This window comes from Centrocercus urophasianus, unplaced genomic scaffold (genome assembly GCF_019232065.1).
Source record: "Centrocercus urophasianus isolate 14NV4802_14NV808 unplaced genomic scaffold, USGS_Curo_1.0 seq_7, whole genome shotgun sequence".
Taxonomy (NCBI): domain Eukaryota; kingdom Metazoa; phylum Chordata; class Aves; order Galliformes; family Phasianidae; genus Centrocercus; species Centrocercus urophasianus.
Window position 1 is genome coordinate 990,601 of NW_024885310.1, and position 27,630 is coordinate 1,018,230.

The following is a 27,630-nucleotide window of genomic DNA, read 5'->3' on the forward strand; positions in this document are numbered from 1 at the left end:
TGGAAGTTTACATTAGGAGAAGATCAGCCGTATATAGGCTATATGGATCTCTAGAGGATGAGATGTCTGGAGAGTTGGTCTGTTCTGGTCTAACGTTTTGTTTTCATGATAATTCATAAATATGAATTTAGAAGGGAAATTTGGGGCATTTAGAAAATGCCCCAAGTCTAGACTGATCAACTGAGAGCCCAGCTGTGTTGTACAATGTGCCTCTGCAACACAAGTGTGTAGTATGAATGTGCCCAAGGAGCATTACCTAAATAAGACCTGGGCTGAGAAGGGTGATGGCATAGTGAAATGAGGAGATGAAAAGCCTTGGGTTCAAGGAATAAGAGGAGGAAGTACACGTGCCATTCTGGGCAGGTTACTCGTGGAGGTGCTTCACATAAGGGTGTTTCTTCAACAACCTGTGCTAAAAATATTGGAATACAACTTGATTTGCTGTTTTCTTTGCTGAGAGAGAAGGAATGCATGCCGTTATGTTTCCTGCTCCCACATCAGTACCTTAAATCTAATTGCATAAAAGCAACAATTTTACTTAGTGTTAGGCTTTCCATCTATTCTTCAGCAATTTTTGTTTTCTAAATAATAAAGATCCTTTAATGTCATGTTGAAGGTGGAGTGTTTGGCTACGTGTGCTTAACAATAATGTGAATGAGGCCATGTGTTGGGTTCAGTCTGGTGTCAGCTGTTCATTGCTGATCTTTGACTGGTTAATTTAATGTTCTCTGACATTTGCTCAACAAGCTCACTGTTGTGGGTTTTTTGCTGACAAGTGATTGCTGATGAATTGACTGATTAGAGAATAAGGGAGACTGAAGGTAGCACAAAGCCATATGTACCACATTTGGGGGCCCATGGATTATTTGCTAAGTAATGGAAAGGAGAGGGTTGTTTTTAAACCTGAGTAAAAATTGCATGTTTATTACATCGTTAGACATCTGCTTTACTGGTTAGACACAACTTATGCTAATTGTGTTTAATTTTGTAGTGGGGGTGGGTGCTGGTGCCAGTGCTAGTAAGCTTGGCTTTGCTAGCATTCAGTAGATAGCTCTGGGTCATGCTGCATCAACATTGTTGTGATCAGATTCTTTTTCTGGCTGTGGTTGCTTCAGGGTGATCTCATGATCAGAAGCTTGAAAGTGCAAGATTTATGACAGTGTGATGTTAGATGTAAATCAAGCAAGTAAACAAAAAAAACTAACACAACTTTTTGTCCAGTCTGTTGTTAATGGCATTGTATGAAGGTAGCTTTGGGATCCAGAGTGGATGAGCAGAATTGCATTTCTGGAAGGATCTGTATTCCCTAGCTTCTCTAAATATAAATTTGCTCCATGGAGCAGAGCAGCTGCTGCCTTTGTCAGCTCTATGTAGTTCACTGAGAATTTGTCTTTATTGGTCTTTGTCAGAAGGGACAAATGTGTGCTCCTGTCATGCATGCCTGTAACCATCATTCACCATGCTGAGGTGCCTTGCAGTGATGCCCATGGTCTGAGTTGCACTGGGACCAGCCTGCTGCAGCCCTCGAGTTGGCTTGCAGGGTGCTACCAGCTCTGAGATTTCATTCATGGCTCAACCGCCTGCCCGTTCAATTCATCTGCTGCAGCTCCAAGCTTTATACAATGTTCTTCAAGGCCAGGCTGGCTGGCTGGGGCTGTGAGCAACCTAGTCGAGAGGAAAGTGTCCCTGCATATAGCAGGGCATTGGAACTGGATGTTCTTGAAGGTCTTTTCCAACCCTAACTGTTCTGTGATTCTCTTTAGCTTGCGTACCAAAAACACGTGGCCCTCTAACTTAGAAATTCAGTGTTGCAGGCCAGCAGCTGTGGTCCCTCTTTTCATTGATACTGACTGAGACTGAGGAAACAGTCTGAGAGCAGGGAAACAGCTAGCTCTGACAGCTCTTTTTTCTGTGGTTAAATTCTGGGTTAAGATTTTCTGATATATGTATGCATTCACGTGTTTGTTTGCTTGTTTATTATTATTATCTCCTCTGCTTTCCTCCAACCTTTCTCCAGACAAAAGAGTAACTCGTCTTGTTGTGTCCATAAGCCTTGTTTCTGTTCTGGTAGCTGCTACTCTCCTGAATGATTACCAGCACTGATTTTTATCTGCAGCGAGGCTGTTGTTCTTGTCTGATGTTGCTTTAAGCCACGTTCAGCTTCATCCATACATGCTTGATACATACACCTGCGTCCTTTGTGGGCACTTAGCTATATATACAGCATGGATCAACATAAATGTTCCGTGTCTGAAGGAGAGTTAGGAGAATTTACAAAATCTAAAGGAAGAAAGTCAAATGTATAATATATGTGCACCTGTGTAGACCGTATTGTTTAGTACTTAACAGAAAGCTGTTTAATGGGAGTTGGGAATCCTTTGTGCTCAAAATAAATGGAATCTACTATCGATCTGCCTGTTGACAGTACTGTTAAGGGATGGTATCCTGAATCCTGAATACAAGTTCAGGAGCAGAGCAACAATTACTTTCTTTGCTGGAGTGATTTTTCTTTTTCTGTTGTGGAATATTGTTAGAGGTTCCGTATGAGAAATTCTGTTGAAAGCCTACTGTACTGATTTTTAATAGCCAGATCAATGAAAGCAGGGCCTTGAGTCACTTTGGTGAACCTCTCTAATTAGGAGCATGGGATTTGCCGTAGCAGATTATGCCAGTGGTCTCCTGAGTCCAGCATCCTGCCTCTGGGATTTGCTGGGTTTGGTGCCCTGCCTGCTTTCCCCAGCCATGTGCTAAGTCAGCACCCAGTGAAGAAGCAGAATTTTTCTCTTCGTGTTGTGCAGCTCATTCTTTATCGCAAAGGCAGAGAGTGGGTAACCAAGCTCTTCTTGGCCAGCATATCTGTGCATGTCCATAGGGACAAAGATGGTCATCTTCTTTATATAGCCTTAAATTCTGTTTACTTGCAGCCACATCCTGCTAGGAGAGGAATTTGTTAAACTCTTCATAAATATACAAATGCATTTAAGTAGACTGCAGAGGTCTCAGTTTTCATTATGCAGGCTGGTGGAAGAAGGGCTACCATCTTACGTGACGACTTATTTCCCGTGTTCCCATAGTTGCTTTGAAGGTAGTCATGCTGCCTTTTTCTGCGCATTTTATTTCCATCAGCTGACAAACGTGCAGCTTCAAACCTACCCAGTTGTCTTAATTGTATAATTGGCAAATAGATCATTACATCGAGAACGCTCCAAACCCTTTAAATGGAAGCAGGAGGAACTAAGCTGAAAGCAGGGTCATCACAGACAATTTAATTTAGGGAGTTAGCAGCCAGTAGAAGATTCAGTTAGATTTCTATCTGTGAAACAGATGGCCGACTGCAAGATGATTGCATTAGGTTTATTATATTTGTGGAAATTAATTCAGCACTTTATTTTTTGTTGTTGTCGTTTGGGGGGAAAAAAGAACTCGGAAGACTTGGTGGCCTCTCAGCAGGAGCCATTTATGTGGAGCACCATCTTCTGCATGTAAAATATGGTGAAACCCTGGGGATTGCAGGGTGGGCAGAGAGCTTCTTGCTGTCTCCAAATACCTGATAGGCATAGCAATATAGTAAATGGCAGAACGAAACAGAAATGCTGCCACCTACGGATAACTGGTTGGTAGCGTTTTCATTTGTAAGGATGTTATCTGCAGGTCTCGTTGGCAGAAACGTTTGGGGCCAGATACCTGTGGAGAGTGTGTGTCCCTGTCTGCCTGTCTACACAAATATGTATATGTGTATTCCTTCTTCCCCAGTGAAAAGTGAAGATCGGGTTTTAAAATGCTGGAAATCTGGTATTGGTTTAGGTTTTTCAAAAGCATCTGTCACTTTCTGAAAATGTGGCTGCTTATTTTGATGGTTAAAATGGAATGGAACTCTTGCAGTCTGGCTCTGGGTGGGATGCTGAACCCTTCTGAGATTCTTTGCATTGATGTGCCTCTCCAGGAGCCAGTCTTTGCCATGCAAATTAAAGCTCTGCTGTCACCAAGTATTTTCCACTATGCTAAGAACGCAGCTTAAAATAAAAGGAGATGTTTCAGAAGTAGGTCACACCTAGGGTTTGCATAGCCCACTGTCCCACTTCTGACAGCGCCCCAGAGCACGAGTGTTGGGTGGAAGAGCGTTGGAAGCATTTGTAGAACAGACACACACACATTTTTTGGAAAGATGATCGGCCTTTTCTTATTCTGCCCACTGCCACTAATAATCCTCAGGGAACACTGGAAGAAATACCTAATATTGTGATGCTCAGTGTCAGTACTGTATTCCTGAGCAGTTAAATGTGTGGCTAAGCTCCTTCAAAGCAGTTGAGCTCGTCCTTGAAGGAAGCATGTGGTGAAGCTCTGCTTGTGGCAAAGCGCTGCTCGGGTTTGGGACCTGCTTGCTGCTTCTTTTCTCCTTTCCATCTCCAGAATTTGCACCCCACTTGCTTGGTCGTTGCAGATTTTCATCCGTCTGCTGGTTCCATCTCACTTTCTGCCCTCCCACATTTCAGAAGGCTCTGCCTTCTCTCCACTTGGCAGCTTTGCCAACCTCAGAAGTGTTGCCTCTCATGAAACACCCTGGGCTGTGAGATGAGCAAGGCTTTACGTGAAGAGAGGCAGCGCTGGCTGGGGCCAAAAGGGAATGCTGTCATGTCCTTGTCTGGAGTGGCTTAGCATTGGGTCTTAGGAGTGAGTCAAACGCCAATTTTTATCACTGCTTAATCCCCGCAGCAAATTGCTTTTGTTAATAAGCAAGAAGAGCCTTTGTAATGTTTCTGTCCTCACTACTTGAATCAGATAACTTTAATCTTCACGCATTACTAGAAGTTGAAATGATCTGTAGTTATTTCCCTTTGAGACCAATTTTATTTTCCTTTGGAATTACTTCATAACTGTGAGCGTTGTTTTGGTAAATTAATCCTAATTTATTTTCTTTCAAAAGTAATCAGGAAAAAATGGGCTAGAGGAATGATTTTGTGCTCAGAGTACTACGAGGCAAGCCAGGTTTGATTTCCTGCCCATTGCAGCTTTTTTCTCTTCCTTACCTTTTCCTTCTCAGAGTCCAAAGAAGCAGTTATAATTTCCTGAGTTGAGCCTGCCCTGAGGAGGTGCTGCTGGAGTCACGCAGCCTTGTGAGCTGTAGTGGCTGCTTGGAACGTCAGGTTGCACTTGACACCTTCTCTGACAAGAGAAAATTAGCCTGTTCTGGTTGGAAAGATCCAGAAGACTTGATGGGAGCTAGGAATGAGGCATGCCAAAATCTGTAACCTTGGAACCCTCTGGCTTGAGGAAGCAGGGCTGGGGGCAAGGAGCTGCAGTGGGATGTAGCTGAGACAGAAATCTGACCACATGCCTGCATGACCCGGGCTAAAATTAACCCCGCCAGCCTCGCACGCCTCCCCGTGCTTCATCATTTGGCTGTTGACCGCTCGAGAAGGAAGAGCGAGCTGGGCTCCAGCAGCACACGTTTGTGTTAAATATGCCAATAAGCAGTACGAACTTGCAGGTCCCTGCTCGTGGGAGAAGCAAATTTTCCTGTGACCATTACAAAACAGTAAGCAAATCCTGGCTCCTTAAGCACAGAAGCCGCTCTGCAGCTCTCTGACTTCAGCCTCAGATGTGATTTTTCTCAGCTTCTTAGGACTTGCAGTGGTTTTTCTTCGGAGCACAAATCTGCCACCTCTTCAGATAAGCCCTTTTCTGTTGCTATTTGTGTGTGGCAGTAGAGGTAGCTGGGGTGATTTCATGTATGAGAACTGTGATAGGGGGGAATAGTTTGGTGTGCGCCTTAGGTGGCATCTTAGCAAAAAACAGTTCATGGCTAAAACAGTAGGGCTTTGGTTTCTCTTGTTCTCTGAACTCAGTCACTTTCTGTTGGCCTGAGGTGAAGTCGGTATTCCCATTGTAGCCAAGCAGGACTTGGGTTGGGCGATCAGCTCCGTCGCCAACCTGCTTCATCTTTGAAGGTGCCCTCCTGGACTCACTTTGGCAGTTCTCACAGATGTGAATGCAATCAGTTTTGAGGATTCGTGATTTAAAGCATGGTGCAAGATGGGGAAGGAGCTCTCTGGGTGGGGATGCAGCCCACAGGGGCTGTGGATGGGATGGGGTGTGGGTAACAGGAGCACTGAGAGCAGGTTTTCCCCTTTTTTTAATTCTAGGCAGCACTCATCTACATGAGTATAGCTCTGCCCAGCTGGGAATGAGGCTTTAAAGAGAGGGAAAGCAGTTCTGGGGGTGTTTGCTTAAATTGCCCATTTCTCTATTTAACTTCATGGGGTAGTCAATGTATATAATGTCCTGTAAAGTGTAATTGGCAGTGGAAAACCTCCCACAGGCTGGCTAATAATTCAAAGCTGTTCCAACAAACACGTCTGAGTAGAATCGATCATTTAGTTTCACTTGAAAAAATACTAGCTACTCCTGTCTCCCCAGTAAGAGCTGAATTTGTTACAGCTTTGTTCCCATTAGCTGATGGTAACTAGAAAGTTGCAGCACTTCCATTAAGCGTTGGTATTTTAATGGCATTGTGTCAGATAGTAATTACTGGCTAACTGTTGTGTTAAATACTGTGTTGGAGCACAGTAAGGAGCAGAGTGAGACTGCAAGTCGTGTTAGGAGCCCAAAGCTGGGATTCTGTGGCACTGCAGATGGATTTTTGATGATTTTTACTGTTTTTTTTCCACATACAGCATTGCCATTAGGATCATCTTGGTATGCTATTGGTGTCTATTTTTAGGGCATGTTTTCACCCTGTGAACTTCAGTTTGCAACAGCAGAGGCACTGTCCTGTTGGATGTCATTGCTGGGATAGCTGTGCCACTCAGTAACGAAAAACGTTGGGTCTAATTAACGGTGGTACGTGCTGTCAAAAAGATATGTTCAGTTGTATCTAAGCTCTTGTATGAGGGTCTGATTTGTATTAATTATCAGGGGAAGAAACCATCCAGAAAGCAGTCTGTGTCTGTTTAGTTAGGAACTGCCATGGTGGGAGACCCTGGGGTGAACGGCACTGCCCAGCGCCTGGGCACAAGGGTGTTGGGTCCCCATCACTGGGACAGTGGCTGCAGGAAGGAACTCTGTGATTTGCGGTCCCAACATCAGACTGTTGCCTCCCGCTCTGGTTTACGAGCTTTTAGGTTGGTCCCTCCAGGGACAAAGACGGCGTGCAGTTCTTGTAGGTGGTCAGGATTTGTGCTTTGTGCTGTTCCGAGCTCCCCAGGCTCATGCTGGTAACTGGGAGCCCTCTGTTGGGCTTTGTTGCCGCGCACAGATCCACATGCAGAAGTTCTGCAAAAGGAGCAGTGTAAATCCTTCTGTTGAGAATCTCAGGTGGGACCACTAAAAGCTGTAGGTTTGGGGTTTGTCTTTTCATGAAACTTCACTTACTTTCTACAGTAGTGTTGTAGCCGTGACTCAGAATGTGCTGTGTAATTCCAAAGTCAATATTTACCTGTAATGCCCTTAATTCAAACCTGCTGGGATCCGTGTTTTACCTGTAAGGCTCTCAATTCAAACCTCACAGATTTTAATAATAATAATAATAATAATAATCACATTTGGTTCTAATTTGTTTCCAAATAATTGAATTTCTAAGATTATAGTGTGCTAAGGAAAAAATGCTACCAGATAGCTGAGTCTACTCCTAACAAAAGCCAGGAGGCAGACCTCAGTTAACCATTAAGCAAAAATGGGCTTGGACACAGAGACCTGCATGGGTCATAATGCCCAAACCATGTCGCTGGCTTGGATTTGGTTAACTACAATAACGAAGCGACCTCTGATTTATTTTTCAGATGGCTTGTTTGGATGTTTTTTCAATTAGAAGGCTGTGTTAGGGGCACGTGACTTCATGCCCTGTATTCTGGAAATACTGGGAAGCACTCAAAGTCCATGCGTGGAGAGAGGAGTAGGTGAATGGAAAGTTTCTCAGCAGTGTTTTCCCAGTTCTTATTATTGCTTTCCCAATTATTTGCCCGGTTTTGAACATTCAAAAACATGATGTCCTTTGAAACGTTTCGCGTGTCTAGAAATAGCAACCATTGTATGTTTATTATTTTTTACTTGCCTGCATGGAAGAGGAAAAAGAAATGCGAGGAATCACATTTATGTAGTACGTTACAAAAGCTTAACAACAAACAGGTTTTGAAAACATCCTGGCAAGTTTCCATAATTAGCTTAATATCTGCTGTAAGAATGAGCAGTGGCCATGAAGAGCTGCAGCAAAAGGCATTGGTAGCACTGCATCCACGTGAGTGCTTCAGCGCCTGGAAAGAGGCAGCCCAGGGAGCTGGGGTAAAAGCGCGTGTTTTGTTTTTCTCAATCTTTTTCCTGTTATAGAAAATGTTTTCTTGTAGGAGGAGGTAGGGAACACAATGGCTGGGTTGAATGCAGCGTTTGTTTCCCTGTGGTTCTTTCAGTCAGCTGGAGAAATCCCTCCGGTGTGCTTGGCATGTGTTTCATTCACATGGTTCCACTGCGGTATCGCAGGGAGGGTTGCTTTTCAGGTCCACACACTGATGGTGCAAGGAATGCGTGCCCAGCAGACCTAACGGTGGGACTAGAGAATAAACAGCGGAAAATAGAATCGTAAAGGTTGGGGAAGACCTGAGAGCCTCAAGTCCAACCCTAACTCACCCCACCATGCCCACTGACCACGTCCTTCAGTGCCACATCTCCGCAGCTCTGGAACTGTAATGTCTTTGAATTTAAAGTACAGTCCTGATAGTTAGTGGGTTTCTTTCGTTCTTTGGAATATAATTTGTATGAACAAATCTTCTCTTCAGTTGCCTCTTGCGCTTAGCAACAGTATGTAGTACTTAAGAGGAATTCCTGCTTGAGCATTTTTCCTCCTCCTTTTAGATAACCTGCCCTGGAAAGGTTTTATGAGCTTCCTGGTGACCCTGGCCAGGCTGCAATAGTGTGTGGTGAGCGGCTCTTAATGAGAATTAAAGAGGTTTTGACTTGACTGCTTTGTTTGCGTAGTTTTCAGATAATATATCTTAAAACAAAGCCCAGCAGCTGGAAGTTTGCACGACAGATTACAAACAGTTTAGTAGGCCTGTTTGACCTGAGAGATGGAGCTGATACTGATGGGTTTGAAGGCTTTTAAGGCTTGTGGGGTAATGCAGCAGAGGAGTTACCTTAAAATGGAAATGCTTTGTGCCTGAGGAGTACCAGAAGTGGCTGGTGGAGAAAGATCTTTAAAACCTCTCGATAACAGATACGAAGAAGGAGCATCAGAGCTGTTGTTCCAGCTTAACATTTACCGTGTGGAGCAGCTCACTGTGTGATGGTCCACACAGGCTGTGACACGTTTAAAAGTCTCTGTAGCCTTCTGTGAGCTTTGATGTCAGACTGCTGAATAGGAAAAGCCCTGCTGTAGTAAGCTGAATACTTGATTTGCACAATGCCTTGAATTTTAATGGTGTTGACTTGTTTCAAACCGCCAAAAAGCAGTTCTTTCAGATCAGCCTCTCAGACCTTGATGGACACAAAGAACTGCGTTGTTGTTTTTTAAAAAGGTTGATTTTATTACCAACCAATTCTTCTGTTTGTTTGTTTCCCTCATAATAGATTTACACGGATTGGGCTAATCACTATCTGGCAAAATCTGGCCATAAGAGATTGATAAAGGATCTGCAGCAAGATGTGACCGATGGAGTCTTATTAGCTGAAATAATCCAGGTTGTAGGTGAGTGACTTTCTCTTTTTGTACCAGCTCTCTTTTTGTACCAACTCACTCAGAAATACGCTGCCTTATCTTCTGTGTAAACACAGCCTGGGCTAGGGGGAAGATCATTGAACTGCATGGAATTACGTGGATAATTTTTCTCCAGAGACTTTGATAATTAATTTGATACTGTCTTGTCTTAAAGGATAGTGGAGAAGTATTTGATGTCGCTGATAAAATCTTCTGACACAGCAATATCAGTATGTGCAGCTGAATGTTAAAAAAGCAGCTGATGAGTTTTGTTTTTTTTCTGCCAGGATGTTAACCTTCACTGCCCCTGTTTCTGATACTTCTGTAGTGTTAGTCTGAACCTAATCCAGAGATACTGTTGCCAGACAAACCCCAGTCCAAATGAAGCTTAAAGACCAAGGTGGTATTAGGAAGCAGGCACCTGTAATACGGCGCTAGATGCACGCTGGGATCCTTCCACCTAATCGTGGACCTCAGCAGAACGAAGACATGTCCCTGATAGACGCGTGGGTGCACTATGTGTGGGTGCTCGGAGGGAGGGCTGCAGTGGTCATGAGATCCACACCCCATCTCTCCCATTCACATAACCGTGGGGCTAATCTCCTTTGTAGCAGGCTGGGTGGATATAATGTTCAAGATGCTCCTAAAAATACAAAATTAGCCATGCTGATATCAATAGTTGCCTGCTGCGTTGAACCTTCTACTTCCAGCTGAGTTTGGATAATCCATATATGCAGCTAGGAAATGGGAAGGAGTATGATTTTTATGTGGAAGAAGAACAAAATACAATGATTTTTCTGATGAGGAAGGTCATTTCTCATTAGGATGTATCTCAGATAGGAGCTCAGTTCTGCAAAGCCTATACTTCCCTTGGTTTGCGCTAATATTAGTAGATAATGAAGGTCTGAAACAATTTTCTACATTGGCCCCATGTAAAGCTACATATTCTTCTTCCCTTGGGCCTGCATCCTTCATTAGTTCCTTCAGAGAGTCATCCATCTGGTATTTGAGATGCCACAAAACACATGCGTGGGCCAATGGAGATTGATGGAATCAGAAAGGCTGCTAATGGGAATTAGGACGACCATTGTTAAAGACAAACTGACAGATTTGAGATGCAAATGAAGAAGACAGCAGTGAAGTAACAAGACATCAGTGCATGCATATTTATGTGTGTTTGAGAAGCTGTAAACGAGCTAGTTCCCTGATTTAAGGTACAAATCTGTAAACACTGTTCTGGGATGAAATAGTGCGGCATTGTTCCAATTCCTCCACTAGAGCTGTACTGCACTACAACAACAACAAGATTTCATTTCTGTATGATGCAGAGCAGCAGTAGGTCTGTGTAGCATTCCCCAGACCTGCCAGGCATCTGCGGATGTACAAAACCAGGCCAACCATTGACTGCGTGGTGAAAGGCATTCACTCAGAACAATGCTCCTCTCTGTATCTGTTTCCTTATGTCTGCATAACAGGGAAAATTGTTGGGAAGCCAGAGGCAGTTAGGTGTTCATTCCCTTCATCCATACCTAGCCACGCTGTGTTAACACTGATAAATATCAGAGTTTGCCTGAAAGGTGTATGTGGGAATGGCACCATCAAAATGTGAGCCTGGTTGCGACAAATATTGCTGAATGCGGCTGTTTTGTTTGTGGAACTCTTGTGACGTGCAGATTGCTCCCTCTAAAATTATCAGTAAACTTGATTCACCTTTACATTTTTTAACCATTCAGAGCACTGCCTTGCGACTCGTGTTTAGGATTAAACATGACACAGTACCAGACTCAGGTTTTCATTTTTGGGGAATGCTTTGCATGTGAAAGAAAGTTCATATTTGAAGGAACTCAGCTGAATGCTTCAAATGAGTAGTGAAGAAAATGTCGTTTATATCTGATGTGTATGGCCATAGGCACTGCATCTCATTCTCACAGATGGTGACAGTTTTCACACATGCAAGCAGTTTTAACTGTAACTTGCAAAATGCAATGTTTTTTTCTAGCAAACAAGACTACATACTGAGAAAGCTTTAATACACAATGTAGGAGATAGTTTTCATTTCTGTGCTGTGCCCCTTTCTGTGTAAAACCATCCATGAAGATACTCACTCCTTTTTGCCACCTGAGTGGAGTGTGTGGAGGTTATCCAAAGTCATCAGAGTTGATTTGGGTTCAGATACTAATGAGATATTTTTTTCTTGTGCTCTCAGCTGAGATTTACACTGCAGATATCGAACCTTGAAATGTCAGTTCCAAAACTCAGAGTAGTAAGGATGTGCTAAAACTAAGACTGGTAGGATTTTTCCTGCTGATGCCTATGATGTTGTAATCATGGGATATTTTAATTGATCAGACATAATCCAAGTCAGATAGAAAAGCTGTGCCTTTACAAAGAGGAATGCAGGCATGGAGTTATTGTTAAATCAGTAAAAGTAGTTGCAGTGAGAAGTAAAATGTGTACCTCTGTGTTGTGCTGGTTGTTTGGTACACACTAGTGACAATTTTATCATAGTTCATGGCAGACATTACACAAAGGTTCCTTTACTAATATCTGAGTAACCAATCAGGTCAAAATTCGTATGCAAATGTAGGAATTAGACTGCAGAACATTCATTCATGCATTCAAGAAAAAGTAATGCCATGTCCAAGCCTATGCCTGAAATGCTGAATAACGCTGATTAGTTGCTAACAAAACACTTACTGCATTGTTGTGAAGAGCACAGACTACTTTTGTATGGATGGTTTAACCCAGTTTTGTTCTCTGTAATGCTTAATGAAACTCTTTTGATTTCTTCTCACCTTATTTTTTCGTGCACTTGGAGTGTCACTTTCTGAAGACTTTTTCTTCCACCAGCAAAGCATCTCTGTATATATATATATAAATGGGAACCTGGCAGCTGACTGGCCGATAAATTTAAATAATTCTTTGCTACGTTTAATGGCACAGATTCCTTTTCACTTTTTTTTTTTTTTCATAGACTGCTGGCTTATAGTTTCATAATATGCCTATTTTCAAAAATGCATAAAACCAATTATTTTTCATGCTTTGATTCAGACCTGTTAGTGAAAGCCCAGTGTCACTCATTACTGTGTTTATTATAGATTACAGCTGGTTTCTTCTGGCTTAGCACAAACCCTCAATCTGTGTATAAATGAGAAAAGTCTGAAAATAAAAGCAGCTGAACCCATTTCACTGTATTGACATAATTGGATTGCTCTGGTTTTGTGAAAGCTGTGTGCCAAGGAAGAGGTGGGAAGAGTTACGAAGCCCCCAGTCTGGTACTGGGAACAAGGTGTACTCCTTGTGTTCTTGTTGTACGTGTTTTCACAGTCGTGATGTAAACAACGTGGAGGTCCTGACAGCCATTTTGTATGGCTCACAGTCATGTCAAACCTTGCCAAAGCAATGCCCATACGAGTGTTGTTGAGGATGCATGGCTTGTGGTTGTTGAGGCAAACCTGGAGCTCGTTGTAGACCAGCTTTCATAGCACCTGCACAAACATAGCAGAGAACAGTGATCTGGAACCCCTTTTAACCAAACATGCAATGAAGTCTGCTGGAAGGAAATGCCCACGGAAGGGATCGGGAGGGAAAGAAGAGGCACTGGGGTTGTTCTGCAGGCTTGCAGTCAGTTTGGGACAAATCCCCCAACATTTTACATGCCTTTATGAATTTACATCTTGCTGAAGGCTGAGGTACAATTTCAAGCCTTTGCGGTTGCCTGTGACTTCCAGCTGATGCTAGCTGATGTGCTATTTCTGCATGGCAGTGAGCAACAGGAGCTGTGAGAGCTGCCCATCGATCTCAGCCAGCAAGCTGTGCTTTTGCAGCTGTGAAGTTTGATGCTCTTCCAAGATCCCCCAGCACTCAGTGACTTATGCTTCAGACTGCCCACGAGCACAGCACACTGTGCTATTTAGGGAGCCTCATTCACTGGTATCTCTCCGACCTTCTCTGCAAGAAAGGCAAATAACCTCCTACTTGCTGCCAGCAGTGTTCCTTGGAGCTATGTGGGAGGCTCAGAGATGGACTCTAGCTTCCTGCCAAGGAATGGGAGCATCAAAGTGATTTCCTGATGAATTAGACAGATTCCTGCAAAATGCCAAATATGCCCACAGGCCTGCTTTGATGCCTTGTATGAATCCAGCCTTGTATGAATCTGTGACTTTTTGCCCTGCTTAATATAAACAAAGAGGTTGGAGTTGGAGTTCAGGCCAGCTGCCAGCTTGCCCCACTGCCAGCCTTGCTGCTTGCTCTCTATTACACTGCTTTTCATAGCGCTTGCACCTGTAGGGAAGAAGCAGTAATTGCTTTAATCTAAGGAAGGGACAAACCAAGGTGAGGTGGGAGTGGAGAAGGAGAAAAGGTTGTAGATAAACCTGCAGGGCAGATGACTTCCTGGGGGGAGGCAGACATAGCACCTGGTGGAGCAGGTTGATTGGGGCAGAAATTCCAGTTGTGGTTCATCTTCTGGTTCCTACAAACTGTTTCTGGTCACCTGCTTTGTCACCTGTGGAGAGAAGGCTGACGGCGTAAAAGGAATGCACTTCACATAAGATAATGCAGAATGGATGGAGAGTTGTCAGCTGGTGCACAGAAACCTGCAAGTTCACATATGAGGAAATTGCTTTGGTTTGAAGGAGGTTTTGAGAGGAAGCAAGAGCAGTTACTTAAGAAAATGTCAAGTGCAAGAAGATGGATGAAGCAAAGGAGAAACTACAAATTAGTTGATCCCAGGAGTACAGGGATGGCTCAGTGCATCTTGTACAGTGAGTGGAAGGTACACGGACAAAGTGAATCATTCCTAAGTGAAAACAGTAATGTTTTAACCACGCTGTGAAAAACGAAGGGGATAAAGAGGTAACATCCTAAAGCTATCATATATGTGGAATGCAGATTTTTTTTTCTGTCAGAAAACGTTGAGGCGTTTCACGCCTTCATTTGCCAGTAATGCTCCTGTGCTGTGGAACAGTGTATTTGTTTGCTTATAGGTGGAGTTTACCTTTGGTTCAGCTCTAGAACCAAGCACATACTCCTAGCCTGTGGATGTGTAGCAACATTCACAAAGTATTGAGTAAGTATTTGTTTTAAGTGGGAAAAAAAGTAAAAAGGAAAAATTCAAATGCTGTATTGCAGCAGAATCTTGGAAAGAAGACTCGCATGGATGAATCTGCATATTTTGCATACAAAAGTTTAAAAGGAAACAGATAATAAGCTTTATGATTTGCTAACATTGGTTTTAAATCCATCATGTACAATTTTGGAAGCTCTAGAGGAATAGGAAAGAAGCTGCTATTCATCAAGAAAGATAAAGAGACTGATCAGGGTTATTAGGGATATCTCTCTAACTAAAGAAGAGAGAAACTCATGCAAAACTTCATTATTCTCAAGTAATAATTATGAACAGTGCAAATTTAAATGCAAATTCATATGAATATGATCTTATCAAACTTACCTATTTTTCATAATAATTATAACTGCAGTTAATAAAGACCATGACACAAAACCAAGAGGCAGTAAATATTAAAAATGGAGGCATGAAATTTGTAAATGGGATCCAAAGTGAACGCTTCTGTTCCCATGTGGCCAAATCTGAGATCTCAGTTCTAGAAACAAACACGTCCTTATTGCATGTGGAGGCTGACAGACTACTCTGGGGGTCAGCACAATAGGCTCATCTGCAATCTTTTCAGATTGGCATCAATTCTTAATGTATTATTGTAAGAATAAAGTAGTTTTCTTAATTCTTTGTTTTTTAATGACAACTATTGGAATACTGTGCCAAAATTGGTATCTCTAGCTGAAGAAAGATGTAAAATTCGATGGAGTTCTCTCTGATGTCCTGAGAATACGTTAGGTAGAAAATATGTATAATGATAATAAACAAATTGATGGGAGGCAACTCTGTTCAATTCATCAGATGGGTCAGGAAAAGCTAACATTTGCAATTGGGCTAGAGAAAATGGCCTACAGTAGCACCAGGGGAGGTTCAGGTTGGGTGTTAGGAAACATTTCTCCTCCGAAACAAGGAGAAGGTGGAGTCACCGTTCCTGGAGGCGTTCAAGAGATGTTTAGGGATGTGGTTTAGTGTGGAAATACCGGTGGTAGGTGGATGGTAGGATTGAATTGTTGGAAGTCTTTTCCTACCTTAGTGGTTCTGTGTTTCGGTGATGTAATCCAGAAGGTTTAAGCACCTTTAGAACTTCTTTCTTCCTCTTGAGACTTAACCGTATCTTTCTGCAAGTTATGTTACAGGTGAGCCGTGGATAAAAAAAGACTGAAGTCTTGTAGGTTGAGCTTAAAAAAGCAAAATAGATTTCCCAGGGTTTCCCATCTGGTTTTAAAATCTATATTCACTTTACAAAGCATATCAATTGGCACACAAACAGAATGTACACACTTTTCCACCCAGCAGTGATTCAGTTTCTGAGATTAAGTCTTTCTGTAGTTGAAAGGAGCTGCCCGTTGGAGCACAGGAGGTTGTCAGACCAGTTGTTTTCTGGCTCCAGCTGTCTCTGGAGGCATGACCCACAAGAAAACTTCAGCTGCTTTTCTTTTCTTTCTGATGGTCTCGGTGTTCACACAGTCACTTTGATTGGACTGCGACAACCTGAAAGCCCTTTATTTAGCTAGCAGCACATGCTCTGTAAATAATTGGTATCATGTCCTTGGGTACAGTTTTGGCCTTATTTTTTGTCTGTGCTTTCCAGCAAATGAAAAGATTGAAGACATCAATGGCTGCCCAAAAAACAGATCTCAAATGGTAAGTGTAACGTGGCGTGTTGTTGGCATGGATGTGGCTGAGTATTGTGTGTGTTTGTGTGATTTCAGTATCTGAGATTTTAATACCCGTGTTAGCTGTTTTTCACAGTACTGAGCTCAGGTATAATCTGAAGAACAGAAACACTGCAGGTCTTTCTCCATTGCACTCCATAGAAATTAAATTGGGCCTTATCATTTATCACATTTATTGCTATTTTATTTTATATTTTGGAAATGCCAAATAGTTAGAGGAAGGTAGAAAACAAAAGTGTTATTCTTCTGTATAGACAGGAGTATTTTAAAAGCAGAAATAAAGATTTATTTTAAACTCTGCTATGTTCCTATGTCCTTTGGAAATGAATAGAGTAAATTAGCAGAATGTACTAAAAGAAACAAAGATTCCAGTTGCAAAATATGGGAACTGTTTATGTAACTTGTTTCTGATCGAAATGTTTTAGTTTGTAAAAGGAGTAGTTTTGTCTCTTGCTTGTACATAATACTTAAAAGCAAAGAGCCAGAGGTTAGTACAAAAAAAGTAAAAGCAGATGGTACCTCAAGAGCATATCTGCTGTGAATACTGGTGAAGCTACACTTACAGGCAGAGCTTTGGTGAGAAAGAAAGTAGTAAGAAACTGATTCTTAAAATGTGTCTTGGGAGACGAGGGCTTAAAATTTGTTGTTTTAAAGAAGGTTATTTCCTTCTATATCTCAAGGAAAAAGCTCATTTTACAGTTCATATTCTAAAAAATCCCCCTTTTGCATTGTAATTCTCACTTTGGGTTTCTTGAGTCTTATTTTTGCATGTGAAGCTATTTTTTATGGCCTCTTTCCCAACTGTCCCCTCCTCCCAGCCCAAGCAAAAGACGTTAAAGGTTTGGTGCAAGCTTGTCATCTGAAGACAGGAACAACACTGTGTTCTATGGGCTTTTTTTTTTTTCTTGTAAGTTATCAGTCTCGCTCAAATCCACATAGCCAGCACTCCTTAAGAAGAAAGTCATCTGAAGGATTTATCACTGCTGCTTTTACTGCTATGAAGAGATTGGTTGCTATTCTTGCTGTAGCCACAGCAGCTGTCTGCAGTACAAATAATTGAGGACATTTTCACAATTACTATCATTTAATGTTCCACAAATGCATCATAAGAACTGAATTTCATTGAGGACGGGAGCTTATCTCAAATTCCTTAATACTGTAGCCAAAAGTTGCTTCAGGTCCTTACTCTCTATGAAGGCACAATGTTTGGCTTTATCTCCTGTTGCTTCCAAAGGTCAGCTCTGGCCATAGAGGCATGCAGAGGGTGCATGCTGTGTCAGGAGTAAGGAAGTTTTCTCTGCTCTTCCTCCTCCAAGGCTCTGCTTTTATTCTGGTCCCTTATTCAGGAGGAGAGTAGGGCTGCCCCTTCTGTGGCACCCTGCTCATGTTGCCAAGTTGTTGGTTGTAGTAAGGCATCCTGGGTGGCTTGTGTCACAAGAGAACATGCTCGTGGCTTGCTTTGATAGGAGTGTGCATGTTGGCCATGCACGCTTACAATAAAGAATAAAGCAGAAGGGTTGGAAGTGGATAATGTTTAAGGCCTCCTCCAATCAAAACCCTTCTAGGGTTCCATTCTACTATTCTGAGAACACAAGTATTTTCATGGAGGTTGTCCTTAATGCAGTTGCTTGCAATGTATAAGGAGACAACTCTTTCCCAGGTCTTGCATTCTGGGGAAAATGAATGTGTTGCTTATTTATTAGATATGGCAATCTTCATCCTTTTCATTTATATATAGTTACCTCTTAATATAGCTCACCTGCCTGAGCAGCCAGCCCTCGGTGTGCGAGCTGTGTTTGTGTCTGGAACTTCTTACATACAGGACAGAGCTGTCTCATGTCTAATACTCAGTTGGGCCGAGTGATGTTTAGTCTTACTCTTTCAAATGAAACCTCAAAATCTTTCCCATGTTGTAATGTCTGTAAGCTGGACATCACATATGAGTAGATGAAATAAAGAGGTAAATAAATAAAGGCACCGTAAATGAAGCTTTGCTGGTGGGCTCACCAGGGCTTGCAAGCTGAGCACTGAAGATGCATCTTCTTGGAAAGCTGAGGTGACTCTGTGTCTTGCCAGCCCACTAGGACCATGTGAAACTGGGTGGATTTGCTTCCATTTGGAGTGGTCCTAAACCAGTAAAGCTTGCCAAACCTTAGAGAGCTGAACACTGAGCCAGAGCAGGTCTCTTTCTATTGCTGTTTCCATCTCTACAGAATGTTGGGCAAATCATCATGTGGATTTGCCCAAACTGAACACTTGTCAAATTAAGTTTGGTGCAGAACCATTTGGGACCATCAATACCTGTCAGCCTAGTCTCGGTGCCAGGTATGACATGACAAGGATAGCTGTGTGAGAACCCAGACCCTATTCTCATCTCCTTTGGGTTTTTCTGTGGTTGGAAGTATCTCTTTCTCCTTTGTCTCCATATAAGAATCAGCTTTAAAAAAAAAAAAAGGTATGTATTTTTATATATATATAAATAACCTCTTACAGGCAATTTTACGTATTTCCTCTACATAAGAACTGTTTTCTCTCAAAGCTTCATATTTTTGTACTGTAGATGCTTTTCTAAACAAAAGCTTATAACTGTAATGATTGGTTCCATCTGGCATGCAGAAACTCTGTGGTTAATAGAGGATGTAGTAGTACGAAATGTAGGTTCTCAGGCCAGGAAAATACGGAGATGATCAGCACAATTGTTTTCTGGTTTTTGGAATGAAGTATAAGAAAACATTGGCATGGTTCTTGAGAACTGGGCGAAGGAGAGTAAAACAAAGCTGGTTTCCTCTCCTACCCACTTCTGATAAAAGGCTGAGATTGATAAGTACAACTGGGGCTTTCTCTCTGCTGATGTGTGGTTACAGAAGAACAGGGATGTTTTTCTTTCTAACAATTTATTTTGCCTCTTGTTTTGGAATGATATTTGAGCACAGCATTTGACGTCCTGCAGAACTGGGACAATATACAAGGCTCTGCATTTTGATGCATCCTTTTTGCATAGCACTGAAATAAAGGAGAGGGAGAGAGAGAGGTAGTTGTGTTATCTGGTAAATACAATAGATGAATTGTAACATACAGAGTAAGAGCGCAGATGAGATGCTATCAGAAAAAAGGAAAGGAGGAGACATTTTGAATGATGGGAGATCTGGGACGAACAAGGTGAAGGAAAAGGATTTGCATCAGCCGCAAAAGAAGTGACTGGGGAGGGAGCTGAGTAAAGAAAGTTAAATATTAAAACATGGACTTGGAGACAAAGCAGAGAGGAGATGCTTGGAAGTGAAGCGGTGCGTTGGCAGACACAGGCGACAGCTGACACTTAGCCAAGGATGGGGCTGGAAGGAGAGATAAAGCAAGTAGCAGCCATTTGTCATATAGGAGGGGTACAGGGTGTGTTTTCCATCTCGCATGCAAAACTGAGAAACACTGAATGTGACAGTAGAAAGAGATATAGCAGTACATGTTTAAGAAAAAATGTTGGAGAAAAGACTGATGAGGGAAAAAACTTGATTTTTCAAGGATCAATGTCATTTTGTTTTGTAAAAGATTTTTTCATCGCTTTAGATAAAATGTTAGGTGTGAAAGTTGGTGGAGTGATAGCATGTTGCCCTTGCTGCCGAAGGAGTGGAGCAGTGGCAAAGCTGTCAGTGCCAGAGGGAGAGGAGCAGGAGGATCTGTAGGTGGGGGAAGGAGGCCCTCATCTGTTCGTGCCAAGCCTGGGGAAGTTGTGGGATGCCCGAGGCAAGAGTTTGAAGAAAGCAGTATGCATATAGGCTAAACCAACCCCACACTTTCCCCTCATAAACAGGGTCGGAAGTAACTGTGGTTTCCGTATTGGTTTGTGGTTAGGTTTTATTCTTTCTAGGAGTGATCACTTTGTGTTTATACAAGAATGTATGTTATCAAGTAACAAAGAGGAAAGGTTTCTTTTGATATGTGTGTCTTGACCAGAGGTTTTTTCAGGAGCCATTCCTTTCTGATGCAGGCATCAAGCTGTACTGATAAAACAACGCTGCTCTGTTTTTCTGCTTGCAAACGTGAAGTCTTTTCTGCAAGGACAAGGACTATGTCAAGACAAAAAGTGCTTGTTTTCAGTTTGTTCATTTTGTAAGGAAATTGCTGTTTTAGTATTTGACTTATTACTTATATTCTGAAAATGAAATGTTTTGGACACACAAAGCCAAAGAATAGGAGCTGGTCAGCCTGGAGGAGCCCCTGCTTTTAAAGTGAGCAGTGCAGGAAGTTTTAGTTCATTTGCTAAAACTGATGTGTTCACATCTCTCCTCAGCATGCCCCCCAGTCTGAGCTGAGGATCTGTGGGAAGGATCAGAAGCATCACAAGCATTTCTTCCCCCTGCAAATTCCTGCTCTGAGATTTTTGGACAGGCATCGCAGTGGTTAAATATAGCTGTGTATTTTCAAGTAAGACTTGTCCAGCGTTGACCTGAGAAATGCAATAGGGGGAATTTCAGTGCCTGCTGCTCGGTCTTCCCTAGCTTTAATGGGTGAGCTTTGCATTATGGTCAGCATGTGTTTACAAGCTGAATGTTGCTGTAGTGACAAATGGGTATCTCCAGGCCCTGACCCTCATGGTACTTGGAAGGGCTGCGGTCAGCTGGAGCAGACACCAGCCTCACTCCATAGGCTGCTGTAGGAGATATGTGGCCAAGTGTGCCTGGCATGTTTAGCTCTCAGAGCATTTGCTCTCACCTTCCTGGATTTCTTCTAATTGTGTACGAATTTAAAACACAATTTTTTCCTCTATAGGGGAGGCATTTATTCCCTCCTTGGAACTTCATGTTGTGCTCTTTCCTTCTTTTTTCTTTTTCTTTTTTTAACTGTTGTGTTATTGTGCTTACCGTCTGTGTATTGCTATTAGTGAGACATGCATGTAGTGTCACAAGGGTTTTAGCCCATCCCAGGAGAGGAAGAAGAAAAATATCTTTACAAGTCTGAGGGTACGCAGAAATAAAATTTCTGGTATTCTCCTCCTTTTTGAGAAACTCTTGATTCTTTTTTCTGAACTCTGGCTGTGAAGAAAATGTTGCAGTTTTACAAAATGTAAGTAAAATCGGAGTGCGCCAAGTGAAAAGCTTATGTTGGTTATATAAGCTATCTGCTGCTCTTCACATAGCTCTGTTCTGCTTTGAGCTCTGTGTTGTTGCTTTGGTTTCTCAACAGAAACCCTGGTGTTTACTGTTTTAGAACAGTACAGTGAAACTTAATAGCTGGCAAGAAAGTATCAAATTAGTCAAGTTTATAATGCATAGTTTATAATATAATAAAATATAAAAGTGAAAGCTGTATGGCAGTTTCTTCTGGTTCTTAGATCTTTGCTTCTCTTGATGGAGTATGTAGTAGCAAGCACTTCTCTCTTGAGTATTGGAAACAGATCATAGCTTTTACAGGGGTTTATACAGCTCAGAGAAATAAACTTCTTCTGTTTGCCTTGTCACAAATTTTAGGTTTCCAGCCATTACTCATATACTGTAGCTGTATGAGAATGGTTATTTTGATTAGTAGAAGGCAGTATGTATCTAGAATATCTTATATTTTTGCTTTAATTAGGATGATTTTTACGTACATAGATTGCTCCAAAAGTAAAACTGCTTATTTATTTCCATGGAAATTACAACAGTTACAGAGAGCACAACATGATTTGACAGAGCAAGTTCTCAGCTATAAAACTCAGTTCTGTCAACACAGTCACCACCTTTAGCTGTGCATTTTCACCGGCAGTGAACAAGAGCCTTCATGCCACGCTTGTAAAAATCTCCACCAGCGAAGGTAACCTACTGTCACCACTGCTGAAATGCACTGCCCACCAGCTTCCTGTGCTCACATCCACTGTCTGGTCACCATAAATGCTCAGCATTGATGAATGTCAGTGGCTGCCAGTTTTTTCGAGCGGAGGAATTGAATGCCACACCATTTCTTCATGTGCACTTCCATGTCAGATGCCACTGTGTCAGATTGCAACAAAAAGTAATGGGATATTGGTGGGAAGGTTCAAGCTCTGCTGCTGTACTGCCCACCTCTGCTGCCCACTGCCAGCCTCTACTGACATACTGCCCATAACTGCCTCTGACTTTGTGGGCCAATGTTTAAAAAAAAAGATAATAACGAGGCATTACATTTGGATCAGCTCATGGAATCATAAAGGTTGGAAAAGATCACCAAGTCCAACCCCAACCCATCCCTACCATGCCCACTAACCACATCCCTCAGTGCCACATCTACACATTAGCTGAATACCTCCAGGGAGAGTGACCCCACCACCCCACTGGGCAGCCTGTCCCAGTTAGGACAAGCTGGAGGATTTATCTAGGAGATCCAGGCCCAGATCCAGGCTGGAGCACAAATATCAATAGAATGGACTGGGTTGAAAAGGACCTTAAAGATCATCTAATTTCACCCCTACTGCCACAGGGTGGTGGGCTGTCCAGAGCCACAACTAGCCTGGCTTTGAATGCCTCCAGGGATGGGGCATCCACAGCCTCCTTGGGCAACCTGCTCCAGTGTGTCACCACCCTCTATGTGAAAAACTTCCTCCTAATATCTAACCTAAGCCTCCCCTGTCTCAGGCTAAGACCATTCCCCCTTGTCATATCACTATCTACCCTCATAAACAGCTGTTCCTTCTCCTGTTCTTATGCTCCCTTCAAGTACTGGAAGGCCACAATGAGGTCTCCCCAGAGCCTTCTCTTTTCCAAGCTAAACAAGCCCAGTTCCCTCAACCTTCCTTCTGATGTCCTCTGATCCCACTTGTAATGATTGAGAATCTGTTGTATATGGTTTATATATATTGTTTTATGTAGTATTCCAGGCCATTTTGGAAAGAATTATGTGTAGGAAACAATGCAAGATGTTAAGGCTCTTTGTACACTCTGTGTTGTAAAAAGTATTAAGCATTCATGCTCGGTCTGAAAATAAGGACAAGGTACACGTTCTGCATTCAGAAACATCTTGCTGTTATCAGCTCACGTTAGGCTCTTCCCTTGTTTCTGTGTTGCATGTGAAGTCTGTTGTAGTATTGCATAAGAGCTTCAGAAACTTTCAAACATTTTACATGAATCAATCTTCATTTTCTTCCTCTGAGAACTAATGTGCATAACACGGAGGTGAAAGTTAAATGTATAGTACTGGATTTGATACAATTAGTGGTATTTCATGATAAACTCATGAAAATTCCACATCTATCACTGTAAAAATAGGGAGCGGAGGTCTTGCTTAATGAGAAACTTCCCATGGCTCCTAGGTGAAGGAGCCTACAAGAAGCTTAGCTCTGATTTTTGTTGGAGAGGAACATCTGTATCTGTCAGAAGGGCAGTACTGTTTGGGATTTACTCTGGTCAGTTTGACTTGGCAGACTTGAACGTGCCGCTTTAGGTGTGGACACTTTGCATATCCAGGTCTCTTTTTGGTACCATCAGCGTTCAACATACAGCAGTGCCATGCTGGGTGTCCATTTACATATTACAGAATGAGGGTGTGTGTTTGTTTGTTTGTTTCTGGTGTGCTCTGTTTTGTTTCTACAGGCCAGGGCATGTTTCCTAGCTCCCTTTCTTTCTAGCACTGGACAAGAATAGAAGCAGAAAATAGTATTCTATTACAAGCACAAAAACATCTGTGGGTGTTGTGGCCAGCATTGCCAGAAGTACACAATTACTGTAAGGTACATTTGAAAATAGAGGGAAAACTGAGTCATATGCCCAGGAAAGTAATAGCACACTGAGAATTAAATGAATGAAGTTGTTAAATTTGTGCATACTGAAGTGTTGTACTGAAGTGTAGAAGCTAGGAATGAATGAGGAGCATAAAGGTCTGCTGGGAACGAGAGCTATGATGTGCAAGGGGATATCCTTTATGAAGTGTTTAGAAATCAGTACATATGTGCGTTTTCTAATTTTTAAATCCTGTTTTTCCAGCCAGGGGCTGACATCTGTTCCTGGTTTTCCTCCTCCTTTTTTACTAATGCTTAAGGTGAGGTGATAGGCCAAGTTAAGGGTTTTTCACTCAGGCTACTGGTCATAAAAAACTATTTACACCATAAGCTTCTTGACATATTAATATTTCAGCTTCCTTACTTTGAAATTTTGCATCAGAACATTGCTGTGTTTTCATCCTGGGCAGCTCCGGGATGCAGGAGATGGCAACCTGATGGAGCCATTGATGGCTCTGGATCCTTTTTCCTCTTCTGAGACTCTGGAGTGCCAGGTGGATTGGGAGCCCTTTTCCATTGCAGCTGGATGGCAGACACAGGTTGTTTCTGTGTGAGGCACCAGCCATTGTATGGGAAGCACCCTGAATTTCTACCAAGGGTAAATCTTAATCATTCCAGCTATAGACCTGCCTTCTTTCATTTTCTTGAATTTCCCTGCATTTATTTTCCTTACTGAGCTCTATTTTCTCCTTCAAATAGTTAATTACATTGCTATCATTATGCTGCGTGCCAGTACCACAGATAATATTGCATAAATGTTGATGGAATAATTGCTGTGTCTTTATCTTTCAGTTCTATTTTTCTTTTTTGTGAATTCCTTATAGATGCAAATCTGTACAAGATCTTATCATCGTAGTTTATTTTCTTATAAAGATTTTGCTTATCATTACTTACTTACCTGAGCAAATCTCCTTACTAGAAGAGGAGAAATCTACCCAGAGTTGTGGAAGACTAGCAGTGCTCTTGGAGCAATGAAAGCTGAAGTTTCATTAGGTACAAGAGGTGGGAAGATGGATGTTTTTGTGTGGCTTTTATTTTTGAAATGGTGGACTTTGGCTTTCCAGTCCCAAGTCACATCAATAAAAGAGCTGCGTTGAAACCATGAGGAAGGAAACTAAAACAGTTGGACTGCTGGCGCATGCCGAACTGCGGGTAAATGAACCTTTGGACCTACACCCTGCTATGGACTTTCAGATCTGAACATTACAGGCAGTCTCTTACCTGGTACACGTCTGGTTTTGGCAGTCTGTTGTCAAAGGATATTCCAAACTTCTACCAACCTCCTCACATCACCCTTTTTAGAACTGTTGAAGTCCCAGTTATGTAGTGCCAGTAACTTCTTCTTGCCCTGATAGAAAAAAATGTTTTTATTGTTACAAGCAATAAGTGAATCTACCCTGGAGATTTTCTGATGGCTTCCCTTGTACTTTTTATTTATTTATTTTAGTATTACATAGAGAAGGACAGAAAGCACAGATCAGGTGATGGCAGCTCAGCCTCCCAAATACTGACAGCCTTGTTTCTGTCTTTTTTTTTTGAAGTGCAGGCAAGAGCTGATGTGTAAACGAGGGTTTTCCCATCCCTTTATATGTCTCAAAACTTCAGGTCAAAAGGATACTTGCATGGCAAAAATTATGCATTGCTGTTATCTGACAGACTAATGTGAAACGTCACATGCACTACATGATATTTTCTAAAATGTTGTAAGGGCTTTTTTGTTGGTTTTGGGGTTTTTTTTTGGCGTGAGTTCTATGGGTGCCCAGGATTAGGTTTCTGATTGAAGTGCTTTGGTCTGCAGGGGCTGGCACCTCTGTGTTGTTTGATACTACAACAGGGCTTGGAGGGAAATTGGTTATGAAAATAAAGCTAGATCTCTGCAGTGATATTGAGATACAGGCGAAAAACACCCAACTCTTCCAACCTTCCTAGTATTCACTTTGTCAGTTGGATGTAATCCAGTCTGTGTGTAGCAATTGTAGTCATTAAAGTGCAGAGCCGTTGTGCAGATACTGTCTGATCAACATGCATTTTATCCCATGCAATTCAGCGCTGTTAGTTGTACCATCTCTCTGAAGGGCAGGATATACCCCTCAGTGGGAGACCGGGGTTGCCTGTCATTTCTGACCTGCGGAGAATGCAGTGGGTAAATATTTTTTGGATTCCACTTGGGGTTTTCAGTTACAGTTTTTATATTTGACTGCTTTTGTGGATGGAAACTTTTGCCAGCTGTCAACTTAAGAGCAAGTGGCAATCTGCCTTCTCAAGCAAATGTGGCTTCCGTGTTTATTTTCAGTTTCACATTCATTACACTATTGTAGGTTAAAAATCTTGGCATAAGGTCCTTGCTCCTTTAATGAGACATATAGTGATCATCTGTCGTGGTTAGAGCATTAAATAATGTGCTTCATTCACGTACAAATAGTCCAGAGCTTGGTAATGCTCCATCAGTGTAGGACCTTAGTAACTTAGGAGATATCACATTGTTACTGCTTCCACAATATGAGCAAAGGGACTTTTTGTGTGACATGAAGACTGAATGCAATAAAGGGTGGCGGGAAATTAACATAAACAATTATTACAATGCATATTCTTTTGTGTCTCCTTTTGTTGTTGTTTTTGTTGTTGCTCATGAGCAGATTGAAAACATAGACGCATGCCTGAGTTTCCTGGCTGCTAAGGGGATTAACATACAGGGGCTGTCAGCGGAAGGTGAGTCAATCCCTACTTTAAAATGTCATTTTAAATAACAATCTGAAATTGTTGCTTGTGACTGTAGTCACGTGCCATGGAATGGAGGATTAAATATGGGTAACTTAAAGTTTTTAACTCCTTTTTTTTCCCCCCATCTCACTATGCAAGGTAAGTGAAATACACATCTCATCTCCGCTGACTTGTACAAACAATTATTCTAATTCAGTAATGTCTTTGTGTATGTCTGTTAAAAAGCGGAGAGTTTTTCATCTAAGTTCTGTAATTGGTGCACTGATTAGAGCATAGAATTAATGTGAATTTAAAACTGATGGGGATTGTTTGTTGAGAGAGAAGTTATTTGATCATTCTTCAACTACTTAAGTTACCTTTGATTGAGATATTTAGAAGTTTGTTTCCAAACCAACAACAAAAAAAAACACCAAACAACCCACAACAAATGTTTTGAACCCAAAGAAAAAGGTAGCGACCTTGAGTTCATTGCTTTTGTTTATGAGGAGCACCAGAATTTTTCAAAACCAGAAAATGGCTGTGTGTGTGTGTGTGGTGTTCTTCCCTGTCAGTACATGATGTACGTCAGGATGTATGGTGCCTGGTGGCTCAGAAGCTAACTGCTGTCTCATAAAAGATCAGACACATCTCCCTAATTCTCATCACCAGCATTCACCTCTGTGTTTAAGCATGCTGCAGAAGTAGGTGGGTTTGGTAGTTCAGCCAGCCTTAG

The 27,630-nt window shown here is 42.0% G+C and overlaps 1 protein-coding gene across 8 annotated transcripts in view; it reads left to right on the forward strand.

Moving 5' to 3' along the window:
• The window catches only part of NAV2 (neuron navigator 2), a 188,150-nt gene that overhangs the window by 31,499 nt on the left and 129,021 nt on the right, over positions 1 to 27,630 (forward strand). For 4 of the 8 annotated variants that reach the window (XM_042837241.1, XM_042837242.1, XM_042837243.1 and 1 more), the window contains exons 2-4: positions 9,559 to 9,676; positions 16,393 to 16,445; positions 26,834 to 26,906. In XM_042837241.1, the coding sequence (XP_042693175.1) occupies positions 9,559 to 9,676; positions 16,393 to 16,445; positions 26,834 to 26,906 (244 nt within the window). Of the gene's footprint in view, positions 1 to 9,558; positions 9,677 to 13,950; positions 14,021 to 14,043; positions 14,543 to 14,719; positions 14,890 to 16,392; positions 16,446 to 26,259; positions 26,341 to 26,833; positions 26,907 to 27,630 lie in introns of those variants that run through there. The other 4 variants (XM_042837248.1, XM_042837246.1, XM_042837247.1 and 1 more) reach the window with 4 other exon arrangements.